The 16,088-nt window shown below is 40.9% G+C and overlaps 1 protein-coding gene across 2 annotated transcripts in view; it reads left to right on the top strand.

Moving 5' to 3' along the window:
• Positions 1 to 16,088, top strand: part of SYPL2 (synaptophysin like 2) — a 74,593-nt gene that overhangs the window by 48,562 nt on the left and 9,943 nt on the right. For both annotated transcript variants that reach the window (XM_077481348.1, XM_077481347.1), the window contains 3 exons: positions 5,758 to 5,888; positions 8,583 to 8,781; positions 12,332 to 12,523. In XM_077481348.1, coding sequence (XP_077337474.1) covers positions 5,758 to 5,888; positions 8,583 to 8,781; positions 12,332 to 12,523 — 522 coding nt within the window. The remainder of the gene's footprint in view (positions 1 to 5,757; positions 5,889 to 8,582; positions 8,782 to 12,331; positions 12,524 to 16,088) is intronic.

Raw genomic sequence — 16,088 nt, 5'->3', positions numbered from 1 at the left:
TTCCTTCCTCATTCTTCACAATGATAAAGTTGTTTGGCAGACTAGGTAGTGCTTTTTAATAAATTTCATGTCCTTCTACCTTAATGAGGACATTGTTACATAGTTATAGTACATGGTCTCTGGTTACTCCGGTTGATAAAAAAAACACAAGTCTACCAGTTCAACTAATAGAAGAACACACACACAGAAATAGAAAACCTTCATATACACATTCCTATGCCCACAGTTGAGAGGAACCACTGTGTTACTATTCTAGATGTGGTACAGGAAGCCAAAGTTTTTTTGTCTGCCACAGCTTTTTTTCTGGAAGACAGAAAGCTGCATGAAGCCTATAGGCAATACTGACGATTAGTTATTTTCTTTACTGCCAATTGTCCATCGCTTGCCACTTCTGAGCTTTTCGATATGTTTAAAGATTTAGCCACTAGGTGGGTCAATGTCTTTTAAACTGCTTATTGCCTCAGTTCAAGTCTGAAATACAGCTGGCTGCACACCTAGCGCCATTGACAGCAATGATCCAACACTAAGCCTAGGATGCAAATCAATTCTTCCTACTACAGAGCATTCCATAGGAGTACTATGTTAAAAGGAAAATGCAGTGACTTCAGATGTGACATCCTAGGCTCTTCAGGGGCTAAATTTGAAGCTTTATATTAGAAAAAAGTTACCACCATTGTCCTAAAGGCAGAAGTAAAAGGATAATCTTGGAGGGTTAGCTCTTTAATTTGTTTTTATTGCATCGCCTATTTACATTTCATTTATGTTTTCATTGTTTTGTTATGTTTTTTCTACAAAGAGCCATATACCGGTATTTATTCTTATTTTTTAGTGTTGCCTGATATGATTAGAGAAACTGCAGATTTTTTTGTACTCACAATAAAATAAATTTCCTGAGTTCACTGACGGGCACATTGTTGGTTATATATTTTTTTACCCGTGGGTCATGCTGCCATCTAAAGGAGCATTTGGACACCAAGTTAAAAAAAAAACGTACGAAATGGAGGAACTTGTACACCAAGCGAAGGATACCCCCTCCAAATTTAGGAAAATATGGTCATGCTGGCTGCATTTTGTTACAACCAATGAATATATGCAACAAATAACTTAAATTACTCTCAATAAGTTCTGGCGGGAGAGAAGGGTAGAACTCTTGCCCCTCCCCCTTCCCCATCTCAACACTAAGGGCCATTTAGATCCCCGTCATCCTTCCTAAAATACCCTGAGCTGTACCCATTGATCCACATATCAACATCTTCATCCTCAGGTTTCTGATTCTCTTTTTCACAATTCTGCCAAATTTATGTTTATAACAACTATACCATATAGTAAAACTGAACAGTCTCTGATAGGATAAAGATAACAGAGAATTTGTAGATAATAAGCTCTACCGCTTCAATGGTAATCTAAACGTAGTTTACACAGGATACTAGTTCTATAAGGTATACAACATAAGTAACAATATGTTCATTGTCATATTATGTACCACATGTTACATGTGATCTCTTTCACCCAGATACATTTCTCAGAATTTTTTATTACTGGAGCTGCTGCTCCCGCAAATTTGTTTTCCGTTGTTCATGTATTTTACAACCACAATAAAAATGTTATTATTAAACAAAAAAAAACAAATAGAACTTACGTGTGACAAGCCTTTCATTGGCTATAACCCCTACCAACCATGCAGGCTCAGTTGTAGCAAAGTAGTATGAAAGATGTGAGGAAAAAGGGGAAGGAAACAGCCTTTATTACCCCATCCAAATGGAGAGAAACCTGTATACCCTCAATGAAGTCATCATAACATTCTTTTCTCCATTTTCCTGGTTCATTGAAGGACACAGTGCTGGTAATATTCTGTAACCTGTGGGATGTCCAAAAGCAGTAACAAAACTGAAGTTTGGGCAAGAACATCCATCAATAACAAGGAGGGGGAATCATGCAGCCCAGACAAAAAAGAGGTCAACCTCTAAAGCTCTGGCTGAGTTTGCAGTAATGGGGAAATGAGGATCTAGAAGCTACATATGATTGAAAAAAGCCTGGCAAATTTATCTGAAGTTGAATGTGCTAGAAACAGTGAAAAACTGTCCAGGTGTCATGGATCTGCAGTAATATTCCTGTCTGCTTACCCCTCCATGTGATCAGCTTAAAAGACTGGCCGCCTCTCACCTGGCTGCTTTAGGAATCTTCCCTCAAGCATGGCTCCACCCCAAACTCTAATTAGGAACACTCTATCAACCTGTGCATTTAAAGTGCTTCCCCAGCTACTCTTTCATCTCACTTAAAGTGGTTGTAAAGGCAGAAGGTTTTTTTGTCTTAATACATTCCATGCATTAAGATAAAAAGCCTTCTGTGTGCAGCAGCCCCCTAACACTTACTTGAGGTCCCTCCCTATACAGTGATGTTTACGAGTGTTTCAGCCATCCGAGATTCTCCTTCCTGATTGGCTGAGACAGCTAGCCACTCAATGGAGAGAGGGGACAGGGGTGGGTTGGGGGTTCCTTGTCTAAATGGACACAGGGAGCTGTGACTCAGCTCGGGTGCCCCCATAGCAAGCTGCTTGCTATGGAGGCACTGAACATGAGAGAGGGGCCAGGAGCAGAGAGAAGGGACCCGAGAAGAGGAGGATCTGGGCTGCTCTGTGCAAATCCACTGAAACAGAGCAGGTAAGTATAACATGCTTATTATTTTTATAGGAAAAATAAAACAAGACTTTACAATCAATTTAACTAAAATAAATTTTGGAGAGACAACGTGGTTTAACAAATACACAATATATAAAGTGAATTTATTGAAATATACTAAGGCCAAACCTGGCATTGTTACAAAATAAGTAATAATCATACTTATAAGGCAATCTACAAATTATCACTATATGCCAATGATGTTAGAAAACTAGTAATACAATTTGTGGATTATGGTATTCTTCAGCCACAATGGAATCATATCTCTACTATTTATTTACATTGTACAGTGTGTCACAAAAGTGAGTACACCCTTTACATTTTTGTAAAAATGTTATTACATCTTTTCATGTGACAACATTGAAGAAATAACACTTTGCTACAATGTAAAGTAGTGAGTGTACAGCTTGTATAACAGTATAAATTTGCTGCCCCTTCAAAATATCTCAACACACAGCTATTAATGTCTAAACCGCTGGCAAAAAAGTGAGTACACCCCTAAGTGAAAATAACCAAATTGGGCCCAATTAGCCATTTTCCCTCCCCGGTGTCATGTGACTCATTAGTGTTACAAGGTCTCATGTGTGAATGGGGAGCAGGTGTGTTAAATTTGGGGGTGTTGCTCTCACTCTGTCATACTGGTCACTGGAAGTTCAACATGGCAAAGAACTCTCTGAGGATCTGAAAAAAAGAATAAAAGAATTGTTGCTCTACATAAAAATGGCCCAGGCAATAAGAAGATTGCCAAGACCCTGAAACTGAGCTGCAGCATGGTGGGCAAGACCATACATCGGTTTAACAGGACAGGTTCCACTCAGAGCAGGCCTCGCCATGGTTGGCCAAAGAAGTCGAGTGGTTGAGTGCACGTGCTCAGACTCATATCCAGAGGTTGTCTTTGGGAAATAGACGTATGAGTGCTGCCAGCATTGCTGCAGAATTTGAAGGGGTGGGGGTCAGCCTGTCACTGCTCAGACCACACACTGCACACTGCATCAAATTGGTCTGCATTGTTGTTGTCCCAGAAGGAAGCTTCTTCTAAAGATGATGCATAAGAAAGTCCAAGAAAGTCCACAAACAGTTTGCTGAAGACAAGCAAGCTAAGGACATGGATTACTGGAACCATGTCCTGTGGTCCAATGAGACCAAGATAAACTTATTTGGTTCAAATGGTGTCAAGCGTGTGTGGCAGCAACCAGGTGAGGCGTACAAAGACAAGTGTGTCTTGCCTATAGTCAAGCATGATGGGGAGCTACAGTTCATTGAGAGTGTGCTTCTTTTCTGTTCATTGCTATAGTTCATTGAGGGAATCATTAATGCTAACATGTACTGTGACATACTAAAGCAGAGCATGATCCCCTCCCCCTCGAAAACTGGGCCGGAGGGCAGTGTTCCAACATAATGACCCCAAACACACCGCCAAGATGACCACTGCCTTGCTAAAGAAGCTGAGGGTAAAGGTGATGAACTGGCCAAGCATGTCTCCAGACCTAAACCCCATTGAACATCTGTGGGCCATTCTCAAACGGAAGGTGGAGGAGTGCAAGGGCTCTAACATCCACCAGCTCCATGATGTTGTCATGGAGGAGTGGAAGAGGACTTCATTGGTAACCTGTGAAGCTCTGGTGAACTCCATGCTCAAGAGGGTTAAGACAGTACTAGAAAATAATGGTGGCCAAAGAAAATATTGATACTTTTGCCCCAATTTGGACATTTTCACTTAGGGGTGTGTTGAGTTATTTTGAGGGGGCAGCAAATTTACACTTATACAATCTGTACACTCATTACTTTACATTGTAGTAAAGTGTAATTTCTTCAGTGTTGTCACATGAAAAGATATAATAAAAGATTTACAAAAATGTGAGGGGTATACTCACTTTTGTGAGATACTGTATTTCATTCTAACAGATAGTTTCAGTATCAAATGTATGATCTGTGCAGATTGATGCAAACACAAGTCACTAAAATGTATCCAGGCACACTGTATGCATATACAACTTGCTTTTATGATGAACACTAATGCTGCGTACATACGATCAGAATTTCGGCCAACAAAAGACCGATGAGAGCTTTTCATCAGAAAATGCGAGTGTGTGTAGGCTCCATCGGAATTTAGCTGGCCAAATTCGCAACCAGCAAAAATTTGAGAGCATGTTCTCAATTTTCCAGACGGAAAAACTTTGGAAATTCTGATCATTTGTATGCAATTCCGACGTGCAAAAACTCACCCATGCTCAGATTCAACTAGAAGATGAAAGCTATTGGCTACTGGGTATTGAACTTCCTTTTTCTAGTCCCGTTGTACATGTTGTACGTCACCTCATTCTTGACGGTCAGAATTTGGTGTGACTGTGTGTATGCAAGACAGCTTGAGCGAAATACCGTCGGAATTCTGTCGGGAAAACCATCAGCGCTTTTTCAGACCAAAATTCCGATCGTGTGTACGTGGCATTAGAAAGACTGTTTGCATACAGTTTGTACATGCCCTAAAAACAGTTTCTGTTTAATGTTACTTTGTGCTCTGCATTATGATCTTGGCTTCAATATTTATGTATTACATAGAGAAAATAATATTAGCTTGCAGTATGTAATGTGTTTTATAGGCAGACAGTGACCATGTGAAGCTTAGTGGTATATTTATAGAAAAAAAGCTTACGCAGCTAGTCTTCCAGCAAAACTTCTGGCTCATTCGTTATGTGCAAATGGGGCAAATTCAAATTATAGGAAATCGAACCCTAGGAAATAAGTATTTATTAACCCTTAGTTCCATCTAGTGACCATTTTGTAGTATTTTCCCAAACATCTCTTTTTTTAAAATAAAAGACACCGTGTTGCACTTGAACCCTGTCTACCTATATATAGAATTCTGCAAGTTGCTGTTTGATATTTATTATTATGGAGTTAGCCCTTGTCTTTACACATATTACCGTATAGAACAAGATTCTTTTATATACTATATTTGTATAGGTTAAACATTTTACACAGCATCTGCTCTTCCTATGCAAAAATCTGTCTTTTTATATGAAGCTCTCTTGCTTCTAATGTTCATTCTTTCCTTTCCCTCATTTCCTCTTTGTTATAGCTCTTTGCTATCTTTGCCTTTGGATGTTGTGGTTCATTCAGTGGAGAAACAGCAGCAGTCGTGATGTGTAAAGTTTCAGAAACACAGACAGACACAGATCTCATTTCTGTGTCCTTTTCATATCCTTTCAGGTAAAACCTTAGCGTGGTATCCAAAATCATTATTAATTTCATTTGAACATATAGCTTTACTATGCTAAATCAGTTTTTGCTGCTGCATTTCAATAATATTCTAAAGTCCCATTATAATACTATACTAACTCCCTCTCTCAGTGAGACCTCCAATGTTATTTTATTGCATCTGACAAATAATACATTTTTTATCTATAAAATATTCCCACATATTTTATATTTTTATTACCTAATTCTAAACCTAATTTGTTACACTTTTTCAAGATGTCTAAGTATTTTAACATGTTAGTTTTTACCTAATTTAAAGAGGAAGTAAACCCTGATGAGTTTACTTCCTCTTTCATTCCCTGCAAAGGCAAAACATAATGGACTACTATGCATCGCATAGTAGTCCATTATGTGTCACTTACCTGACACAGGAGCCAGCGAAGTCACCGCTGTCCCCTGTAGTCCGCCGCATCCATCTTCTTGGTGGGGTCTCGCAGCTCCGCCGCTGTCATTCGGCGAAGCCGTGATGACGTCACTCCCGCGCATGCGCACGGGAGCCGACACGCGCGGCAGCTCCGTCGTTGAAAATGCCGCGCTCAGTGCGCCTGCACGCCGCTGTCTACAGTGCATGCGCCGTAGACAGCGGTGCCTGTTTTCGGGCAAATATCTCCTAAACCATATAGGTTTAGGAGATATTTCTTGGACCTACAGGTAAGCCTTAATCTAGGCTTACCTGTAGGTCAAAGTGGTTTGTAAGGGTTTACAACCACTTTAAAGAGTAACTTCACTTTTGTTGAGAAAAAAATAATCCCCTCTGGGTGATCAATGTACATTGCAAGGATTTTAACAAACTTTGTAGAGTCCTACCTGTTTATGTTCTTAAGAAAAGGTCTGGTTTTGAATAGGAGTGCTTGTGTTCAATCTAATCAACCAATGCTCTTCCAGTCTTCTAACAAGGAATGTTGCAGTGTCTGCATCCCTTTAGAAGTACTTTATCTCACCAAAAATATAATTCCTATGGCAGACGATGTCTAAAGTTTTACCTGTGTCTTAGTACGGACATCTAGGAAAATAAGTGAGCCAGTCACCAGCAGAAGTTACAAACAGAATTCCAGTAAAACCTTGGATTGCAAATATAATTCGTTACGGAAACATGCTCGTAATCCAAAACACTTGTATATCAAAGCGAATTTCCCCATAAGAAATAATAGAAACTTAAATGATTTGTTTCACAATAATTTATTCATAAGTCCTTCAGTTTATAGAAAGATTATAGCAATGTGAGGTTGTTTAACCATAAAATGTACATCCTCAAATGGAAGTCTCCCCAGGGGATTGGAAGCAAAATCCAGCAAGAGCTACAGAGTATGAAAAAGAAGAGAGGCTCCTCTAAGTGTAGCAATATGGTTGCATTTAATGAAGGTACAACTTTTAGCAACTCACATGGTTGATGATTAAAAGAGGCACATCTAAGTATGCAGGCATCAGGGATAAAGCTGTCCATATAGACCATCCCCCACACCCCTTCCTCTAACCGCTGTCAGTCTGCAATCCTTACCGGAAAGACTATCTTGCAGTAGAGTGATCTGAAAGCGAGGTTTGAACCCCTCATGGAGCACAGCGTGGAAGGGACGACGTCAATGGCGGTGAGAAGGATGGTCTATGTGGACAGCTTTACCCCGGATGCCTCCATACTTAGATGTGCCAGTTTTAATCATCAACCATATGAGTTGCTAAATGTTGTACCTTCATGAAATGTAAGCACATTGCTACACTTAGCCCCTCTCTTATCTTTTATACTCAGTTGTGAAATGACACTACTTGTTTATCAAGACATTGCTTGTATATCGAGTCAAAAATTTAAAAAATGTGCTTGTCTTGGAAAATGCTCTCGAACCCAGTTACACTTAAATCAAGGTTTTACTGTACATTTCCAAACGGAATAAAATTTCTAATGAAATTCTGTACGTCAACTGTGTACAGAACACCTCCCATATTGCATTGAAAATGACAGCAGCTGCAGAGTGAAAAGGAATTAGAATTTTAATAACTTTAAATTACAATATGGCAACTGCATATGCTATATTATTTTTTAATTTGCTATATTTCTTGTTTATTTTACAAAAGTGGAGTTGCCCTGTAAGTTATTTTTTTTTTTTTTTTTTTTTAACACTAATGACTCTATTTATAATGAAGAATGCATATGCTATATTATTTTTTAATTTGCTATATTTCTTGTTTATTTTACAAAAGTGGAGTTGCCCTGTAAGTTTTTTTTTGTTTTTTTTTAAACACTAATGACTCTATTTATAATGAAGAATGGTATCCATTTGCCACAGAACATTGCAGTCATTGCTTCACTCTGTACCTGCACTGTAGGTTTCAGTCAAATGAAGCATAGCATGTAACCCTGCAAAGAACACTCAGGAATGAGATAGTCCTGTCACATGAAATGTCGCAGGCCATACCACTGTAAATCAGCCCCTTTAGTAGCTGATGAATGAACAATGTGCTAAGGGTAAAATTCCTGATTGATTTTCAAGCCTGGGCTGTTTAAATGACAGATGGAGCTGATTGGTTGGCCCACACATACATTTTACTATTAGCACATATTTAATACATCAGGCTCCCTATGATACTTATCACAACCATTTTCAGTACTGTTAGTTTATGTACCGTGCTTTACATTGTATATGTTTGCTCTAGGTTGTACCGGCAACGCTATGAGATGCCACCATGTGATGAAACTGAAGCCCGTGTCTTGCACCTCTCAGGCGATTTCTCTGCACCGGCTGAATTCTTTGTGACATTATCGGTCTTTGCTTTCCTCTACTCTATGTTTGCCTTGGTGATTTACTTGATTTTCCATGAGAGATACACCACAATCCGGAGAGTGCCAATTGTGGTAAGCAAAAGTGAAAATATTACTAGCAAATTAAGAGATTATACAATAGAGAGTAAATGGTTAAAACTGGATTATGTTGAGGGAAAAAGTATAAAAAATAAGCATAAAGGGGTGTAACGGGTTCATTTTAAACTGGTTATAAACCTTTAGATATACCCAGTAAAGTGACTGGCCTAAATTGTACCAGTTTATCTGCTATCTTCGCTTCTCTACATCAATTCAAAGAACAGCAAGTTTGAGATTCCAGAAAGCAGGGGGGATGAAGATTATTCTGCAGAGCTCAGTCAGGAGATCTATGAGCTGATTGGAAGGAAGGGTTACCCCCCCCCCCCCTTCCTACAGCACACAGGAACAGAGCTGAGGCTGTCAATCACAGGATGTGTGCTGGAGCTCTCTCCCCTGTCATCTTCTTTTTATTTTGGTGTCAGGACTCATGTAGATAGCAGAAGAATGGAGCAGCAAACCGAAATTACACTTAGTGCTGTGGATTGAGGCAAGTACACAGTATAGAGGGATATACTTTGTTCATTTTTCATGTCTGAGATTTACAGCCACTTTAAATACCACACTGGCCACATAGATATCTTCCCCCCCCCCCCCCCCCCCCAATTTGTCCAGCCATTAGAAGCAAAGAAAGAATGTCCTTTGTAAGTTTTGACTTGCAACTTTGTAACATGGGTTTAGCATACGTGTGAGCACTCTCTTCACCCTAATTTGCTGGATGGAGCCTATGCACCAATGCTATCACATGGAATGAATAGAAGTGAGTCAAATGCTTCCCGTACATTGGAGTACTAGGTATTTTTCATTGCTGCTTTCGACTTAGCATAGTGGCAAGGAAGCCAACGAAATATATGAAGCTGATAAGGACTGCAGTTAAAGCAGGTTTCCACCTGGGGAAAAAAAAAGTCAGCAGCGACAAATACTGTAGTTGCTGACTTTTAATATAAGGACACTTACCTGTCCAAGGAGCCCGCGATATCGGCACCCAAAGCCGACCCGTCCCTTGGCTCCGGGTGCAGGCGCCGGCATCCTTACTAAGGGAAACAGGAAGTAAAGCCTTGCGGCTTCACAGCCTGTTTCCTACTGCGCATGTCTGTGTCTCCCAGAAGGCAGCGGGGGAAGAAGGAGAGGCCGGACATTGCGTAGTTCGCCGCACAGATTGTGGCGATTTTTCCCCCGAAAATGGGAGCAGATAACTAGATTTGACAGGTATCCGCTCCCCCCCTAAAAGGTGCCAAATGTGGAACCGAAGGGGAGGAGGACTCAGTTCCCTGAAAGTTCCATTTCTGGGTGGAACTCTTCTTTCAGTGAGCCCACTTATTTGCCCTGAATCAACAACGCAAAGGTTCACTTTCCTGGCATACCAAATGTAGGTGTGTGTAACCTGACAACCTGGGCTTTCATTCAGCAAATTGTAAGTGTACACTTTTGCAAGAATGTCCTTTAACGTGCTATTGTGCATTCATGTCTTATGAAGATATCAAGAATAAATAGAAAAAAAGGCCTCATTATATCAGTGAGTAAAGAAGATAGTGAAAATGTACCATCATCCAAAATTAAACAGAGAGAGAGGTAGGGAGCCTGGTTCCCATATCAGACTACCCAAGGGCAAAAGTGAGCTAACGGACTATTGCGGTACATGTAAAAATAAAAATAACAAAATAATATAACACAAATAAAATACAACCAAAGTTTATTTAAACAATTGAATCAATTCTCATCAAATAAGTTTGTACAGAGGGTGACGTATTTCAACTAGTTTCGCTCTAAATGAGCTTCTTCAGGAAAAAACATACGTCTATGAAAAAACACAATTACATTACATCAAGTAGAAGTTTGTTGACTTTTTAGAACCATGTAACAGAGTATAATGGGAAAGAAAAAATCACACAGAATCACAAGAAATGTGGCTCTTACCCCCAGCGGTGTACCAACACAATGCTTAAAAAACGCCAAGAAGGTCTCACCCGGCGACTGGGGGAGGCATTGAGGACAGACAGAACGGCATCTAGATACAAAAATATATGATAATTGTGTGTTGGAGAAGCCTAATCCTGACGTACTTAGATGGAACAGATAATAAGGTCGAGCCAACCATACATCCCCCGGATTACCCTGGATGTGTATACTCCGGAATAAAGTGATGTGTGTGAATGCGGTGCGAATACACAGTGATATGAAAATATCAAGTGATAAGCCCAAGAGGGTTGGAGGAGAAGGGAGGAAAAAGAAGGGATGGAGAGGTCAGAGAGGGGAGATGAAGGGGGGAGGGGGGGGGGGGGGAGGGAACAGGAGGAGGGGGGTGGATAAAATAAAGGCACAGGAGAGGGGAGGAAGAGGCAGTGGGGGAACGAACCAGGGTGGAAAAGAGGGGGCAAGCTGGTGAAGGGGAAATAATACCCTAAGGAGGAAGCAGGGAGAGGAAGGGAAGGAGCGGAGGATGCATGAGGAAAGGAAAGGGGGAAGGGGAGGGGAGGGAGAACAAGAGGGAAGTGGTGACTGAGGAAACCCAGGAGAGGGAAGGGGAGGGGGAGGGGAAAAGGAAAGGAAGGGGAAGGAAAGAGGGGAGGGAAAGGAAGGGAGGGGGAGGAAGGGCAAAGTCAGCATCAACAAAACAAAGGTTCACTTTCCTGGCATACCAAATGGGTAATTCCAGCATTCAGGATATAATATGCACAGAGATAAGGCCTCATACACACCCATGCAACTAAAAAACACTGCTTTTACAGGCGTTTGAGCTGTTTGAGCCCTTTAATGTTAACCTATGTATCAAAGCACATATAGGGGTTTAGAGGCAGAGCCATTTAAAGGCAGGAAAAAAAAAAACATTACTTTTGCGTTCAGGAGAGGAGCTTTTAAGCTTAAAAAATCCTCAAAAGTGCCTGAACGCACATTAGGCGAGATAAGGTGCTTTCCATGTTAATGCATTGTAATGGTCAGAATTCTGGCAAATAGAATATATTAATACCAGGCGCTGGAATGCACATGCAAAAATTAAGCTTTTTCTGCGTTTTTGTACCTGCTAAACTAGGAGAAAAAAGCGTCACTAGAATATAGTGTTCATGAAGCCTTACTCTGCTAAATCAGTCTTTTGTTCTGCGTAGCCTGACATTGAAACAGATATAACAAGTCCCCCAGTCCCCTTATCTGAAGACTTCCAAATCTCATTGTTTTGTCTTGTACCTTGCATGCAGGCTTTACGGTGTCACAATTTCTACCTTTAGTTTGCTGTGCCCATATACTTCTTGGAATCTTTTGGTGTATCTGTGTCTTCTTTCTTACTTTCTTTTGGAACTTTCTTTTTACATTGTTTGGCTTTCACATAGATGTGGAAGTGTTAGCCACAGTTATTTCTGAAACCATATGAATCTTTGCAATGGAAAAGTTCTACTAGTTTTTGCAGAACATTCTTTACTCCCTACTTACTGATTTACTGCTTTTACCAGCTCAACTTTACACTACACCAACAGCACTTTTAAAATATAAAACAGTAACATATTATGCTCAGTGTCAGTAATTTAAAATCTCTCTATATCTATCTATGCAGGATGTTTGTGTCACTGGAGGCTTTGCTTTCCTATGGCTCGTAGCTGCTGCAGCTTGGGGAAAGGGCTTGACAGATGTGAAGCTAGCCACTCATCCTTCTAGCTTATTGTCATCAATGCCGGTGTGCCAAATGGATAAAGTCACGTGCAGTGCGAGCATTGCACCGTATTTTGGACTTGCAAACATATCTGTGGTAAGTGTATAATACCATGTTAAAATGACCCATCGACATTTAAAAAATATAATATATAACAATGACAACAACAATGACAACAACTTTACTACTCTTCCTTCTGTAAATTTCGTACACCAGGCCATAGTCGGATGCAACTAGCTGTGAAGTAATGATTAGCTTATCGAATGATCTATCCGAAAGTGGTTATTTTTGTACGATTTTCTCATTGTGTATATCGGCATTACGTTCAATATGATGAAACCGTATATTCTATTAAAGTGTATATTTTTTTAACCTTGCCAGGGGAGAAAAAATTTAAACAATTGTGTGCAAAAAAAAATATTAATGATAAAAAATAAAGATAATATGGCTTGATTTGGGATAGGGTCAAGGTCAGAGTCAAAGATTAAGGTGAAAGATTAGGGTAAAGGTTACGGTCTGTGTATTTTAGGTAGGATTAAAAAAATATGCACCATCCTTTCTGAGCCCAACTACAGGTACAAATAGCAAATAACATACACATTTGTGGTATTGCTGCAATCATTAGGAGAAGGAGAATTTATTTTGGGTTGTTCTTTGGCGGTAGGTCATAGTAAATCTACAGCTAAAGTTTAAAAAAATGTATATGTTTTTACTATTTTGAGACAGTTTTTCTTTGATACAAAAATAATCAAGAGATATCCATTACCATTTTTCACCAAATGAAAGCCCAGTTTGTCCTGAAAAAACACAAGATATAATCCACCTGGATACACTAAGTAGTTGTAATGACATGTACAACTTACTAACACTTGCCAAATTTGCAAAACTATGTTCAGGATCTAGGATTTGTGTTACCCTCCATCATGAGGCCGTTAAGTCATCATAGTTTCACCTCATTCATTATGCTAAGTGAAAATGTACTTTGCTAAGTGGCAAAAACCATGAATCAGACAGAAGTAAAGTTAAATCACACTTTTTTAATAGTAAAAGTAAATAGAACAAATGTAGTCAAAAAATAGCCTAAGTTTGGTAACCGGAACGGATAGTCAGACAAGCCAGAAAGTCAGGAAGCCAGAGATCAGCGTAGTGAAACAGTAAGCAGGATCTGGAGCCAGAAGGAATGTCAGCCTAGCAAGTCTTTAACAGGAACGCAGGAGATAGTCTCTGTGATGTTGACCGAGGCAAAGGCATAGATCATCTGGGCTGGATTGTAAGGGTTAGTTTATTTTATTTTTTAATAACATGTCATACTTGCCTCCACTGTGCAGCTTGTTTTGCACAGAGTGACCCCAAACCTTGTCTTCTGTGGTCCCCCGGTGGCTCTCGCTGCTCCTCCCCACATCAAATAACCCCCTGGGGGAAGCGCTCTCCCAAGGGGGTTACCTTGCAGGCGCGCTCCCGTGTCCAGCATTCAGAGTCCATAGCAGCCAAATGTATGACTTGGCCCCGCCCCCTGACGCCCACGTCATTGGATTTGATTGACAGCAGCAGGAGCCAATGGCTGCGCTGCTATACAATCAAGAGCTGAGAACCCTGGGCAGAGTGACAGCGCGTCCCCACTGGGCCCACTTCCAGGGCTCAGGTAAGTAAAATGGGGGGGACTGGAGGGCCGGTCACTGCCAGGTGTTTTTTCACCTTAATGCATAGGATGCATTAGTGTGAAAAAACACTAATTTACAACCTCTTTAACTACTTGCCGTCCGTGCTATAGCTGAAAGATGGCTACAGCGCAAACGTAATTTTCCGGGAGTGTGTACATGGACGTCCTCCCGTGCATGAGCAGCCTGTGCACCCTGTGATCAGCGAGTCTATAAGACACGCCTGATCACAGGTCTGAGTAAAGTTTCGATCCTGACCCCTTACCACGTGATCAGCTGATAGCTAATGACAGCTGATCATATGACCTAAACAGAGCCTGTAATTGGCTATTTTTCACCGGCGGCTGCAAGAGGGACATCAGTCCCGATCGTGGAGAAGCTTTTGTCCCACTAGCCTCACCTACCAATGCCCAGCAGCGCCACCTACCAGTGCCCACCAGCCCCACCCATCAGTGCCCACAGTGCCACCCATCAGTGCACACAGCGCCACCCATCAGTGCCACCCATCAGTGCCCCCAGTGTGTCATCACCAGTGCTGCCTATCAATGTCACCTACCAGTGACCACAGTGCCACCCATCAGTGTCCATCAGTGCCACCTAGCAGTGCCCATCAGTGCCACCTAGCAGTGCCCATCAGTGACATCTTTCAGTGCCACCCACCAGTGCCACCCAGTGCCTTATTATTAGTGTCCATCAGTATTGTCTTATCTGTGCCTATCGGTGTTGTCTTATCAATGCCTATCAGTGTCGCCTTATCTGTGCCCATCATAACAGCCCATCAGTGCCCATCAGTGCAGCCTCATCAGCGAATATCAATGAAGGGGAAAAATTACCGCTTTCAAAATTTTATAACAAACTATTAAACATGTATTTGTTTTTTTTCAAAAAAATGTTGTCTCTTTTTGTTTAGCAAAAAATAAAAACCCAGCTCCATTTGTGTGAAAAAAATGATAAAAATGTCATTTGGGAACAGTGTTGTATGATTGCGCAATTGTCATTTAAAGTGCGACAGCGCTGAAAGCTGAAAATTGGTCTGGTCAGGAGGGGGGTTTAAGGGCCCAGTAAGCAACTGGTTAAGTAGGCAGCACTGGCGAGCAGGATATCATCAACAGGTGAGTCACTGTGGAGAGATAAGAGCTGGCAATTAGCCGACAGCTGAGCGGCCAGCTCAGAGGAAGGAAGGGCTGAACCCAGCTCTGACACTAAGGCTGGCCATACATTATACAATTTTCTTCGACTACTTTCCTTTAGATTTTCCAAAACCTTATAATATGAGGTCATACCTAAACACTTTCAATGTGTATGCAATCAGGCAGGCCCTTGCACTACATAGTTGAAGGTAAATCTAAAGGAAATTGAAAAAGAAAATTCTATAAAGTGATGATTCCATTTGCAAAGTGAATATACTCTCATACCGCCCAACTGTCCCTCTTTCCGGTCTGATTTATATAGTTGTATATAAAATGCACTTTGTATATCTTCTTAGTGCTAAACCTTTCGTCCAATTTCCAAATTGCTACATTTGTATATTTCAAAAGCCAATATAAAGGAATAGAAGTGGTAAAAGTAGTGGGTGGGTAGTAGTGGGTTTAACTAATTTTTTGGGGTATTTTTTGCCTTTAAAAGGGCGTGGCAGGGGGTGGATCCTAAGGCTACATACTTTTGCTAATAGGTGTTGGGAGGTATGTACTGTATGCCTTTAGTAAAGAAGCCCCATTCATGTTAACCATTTAATGGTATTCAATTAATTTGTAGAGAGATAAGCAGTATAAATGACATTGTTTAATCTAGCCTCACTGTATTGTTGCAACAGTCTTAACTGCTTCCTGACCAGGCACACCTATGTATATTGGCAGAATGGCACAGACAGGCAAATGGGTGTACAGGTACCTCCCTTTAAATTTGCCACCGTGCCATCGCGTGTGCTGGCTGGGACATCCGTGAGTCCGATCGCAGGTCCCGCGGACTCGATCGCTGCAGGGATACCCCCGATCATCACACGG

The sequence above is a fragment of the Lithobates pipiens genome, unplaced genomic scaffold, assembly GCF_037356315.1.
Source record: "Lithobates pipiens isolate NorthernLeopardFrog02 unplaced genomic scaffold, aLitPip1_a1.2 Scaffold_16, whole genome shotgun sequence".
NCBI lineage: Eukaryota > Metazoa > Chordata > Amphibia > Anura > Ranidae > Lithobates > Lithobates pipiens.
Note: the sequence above shows the minus strand (reverse complement) of the source record. Positions and strands in the feature narration are given on the sequence as shown.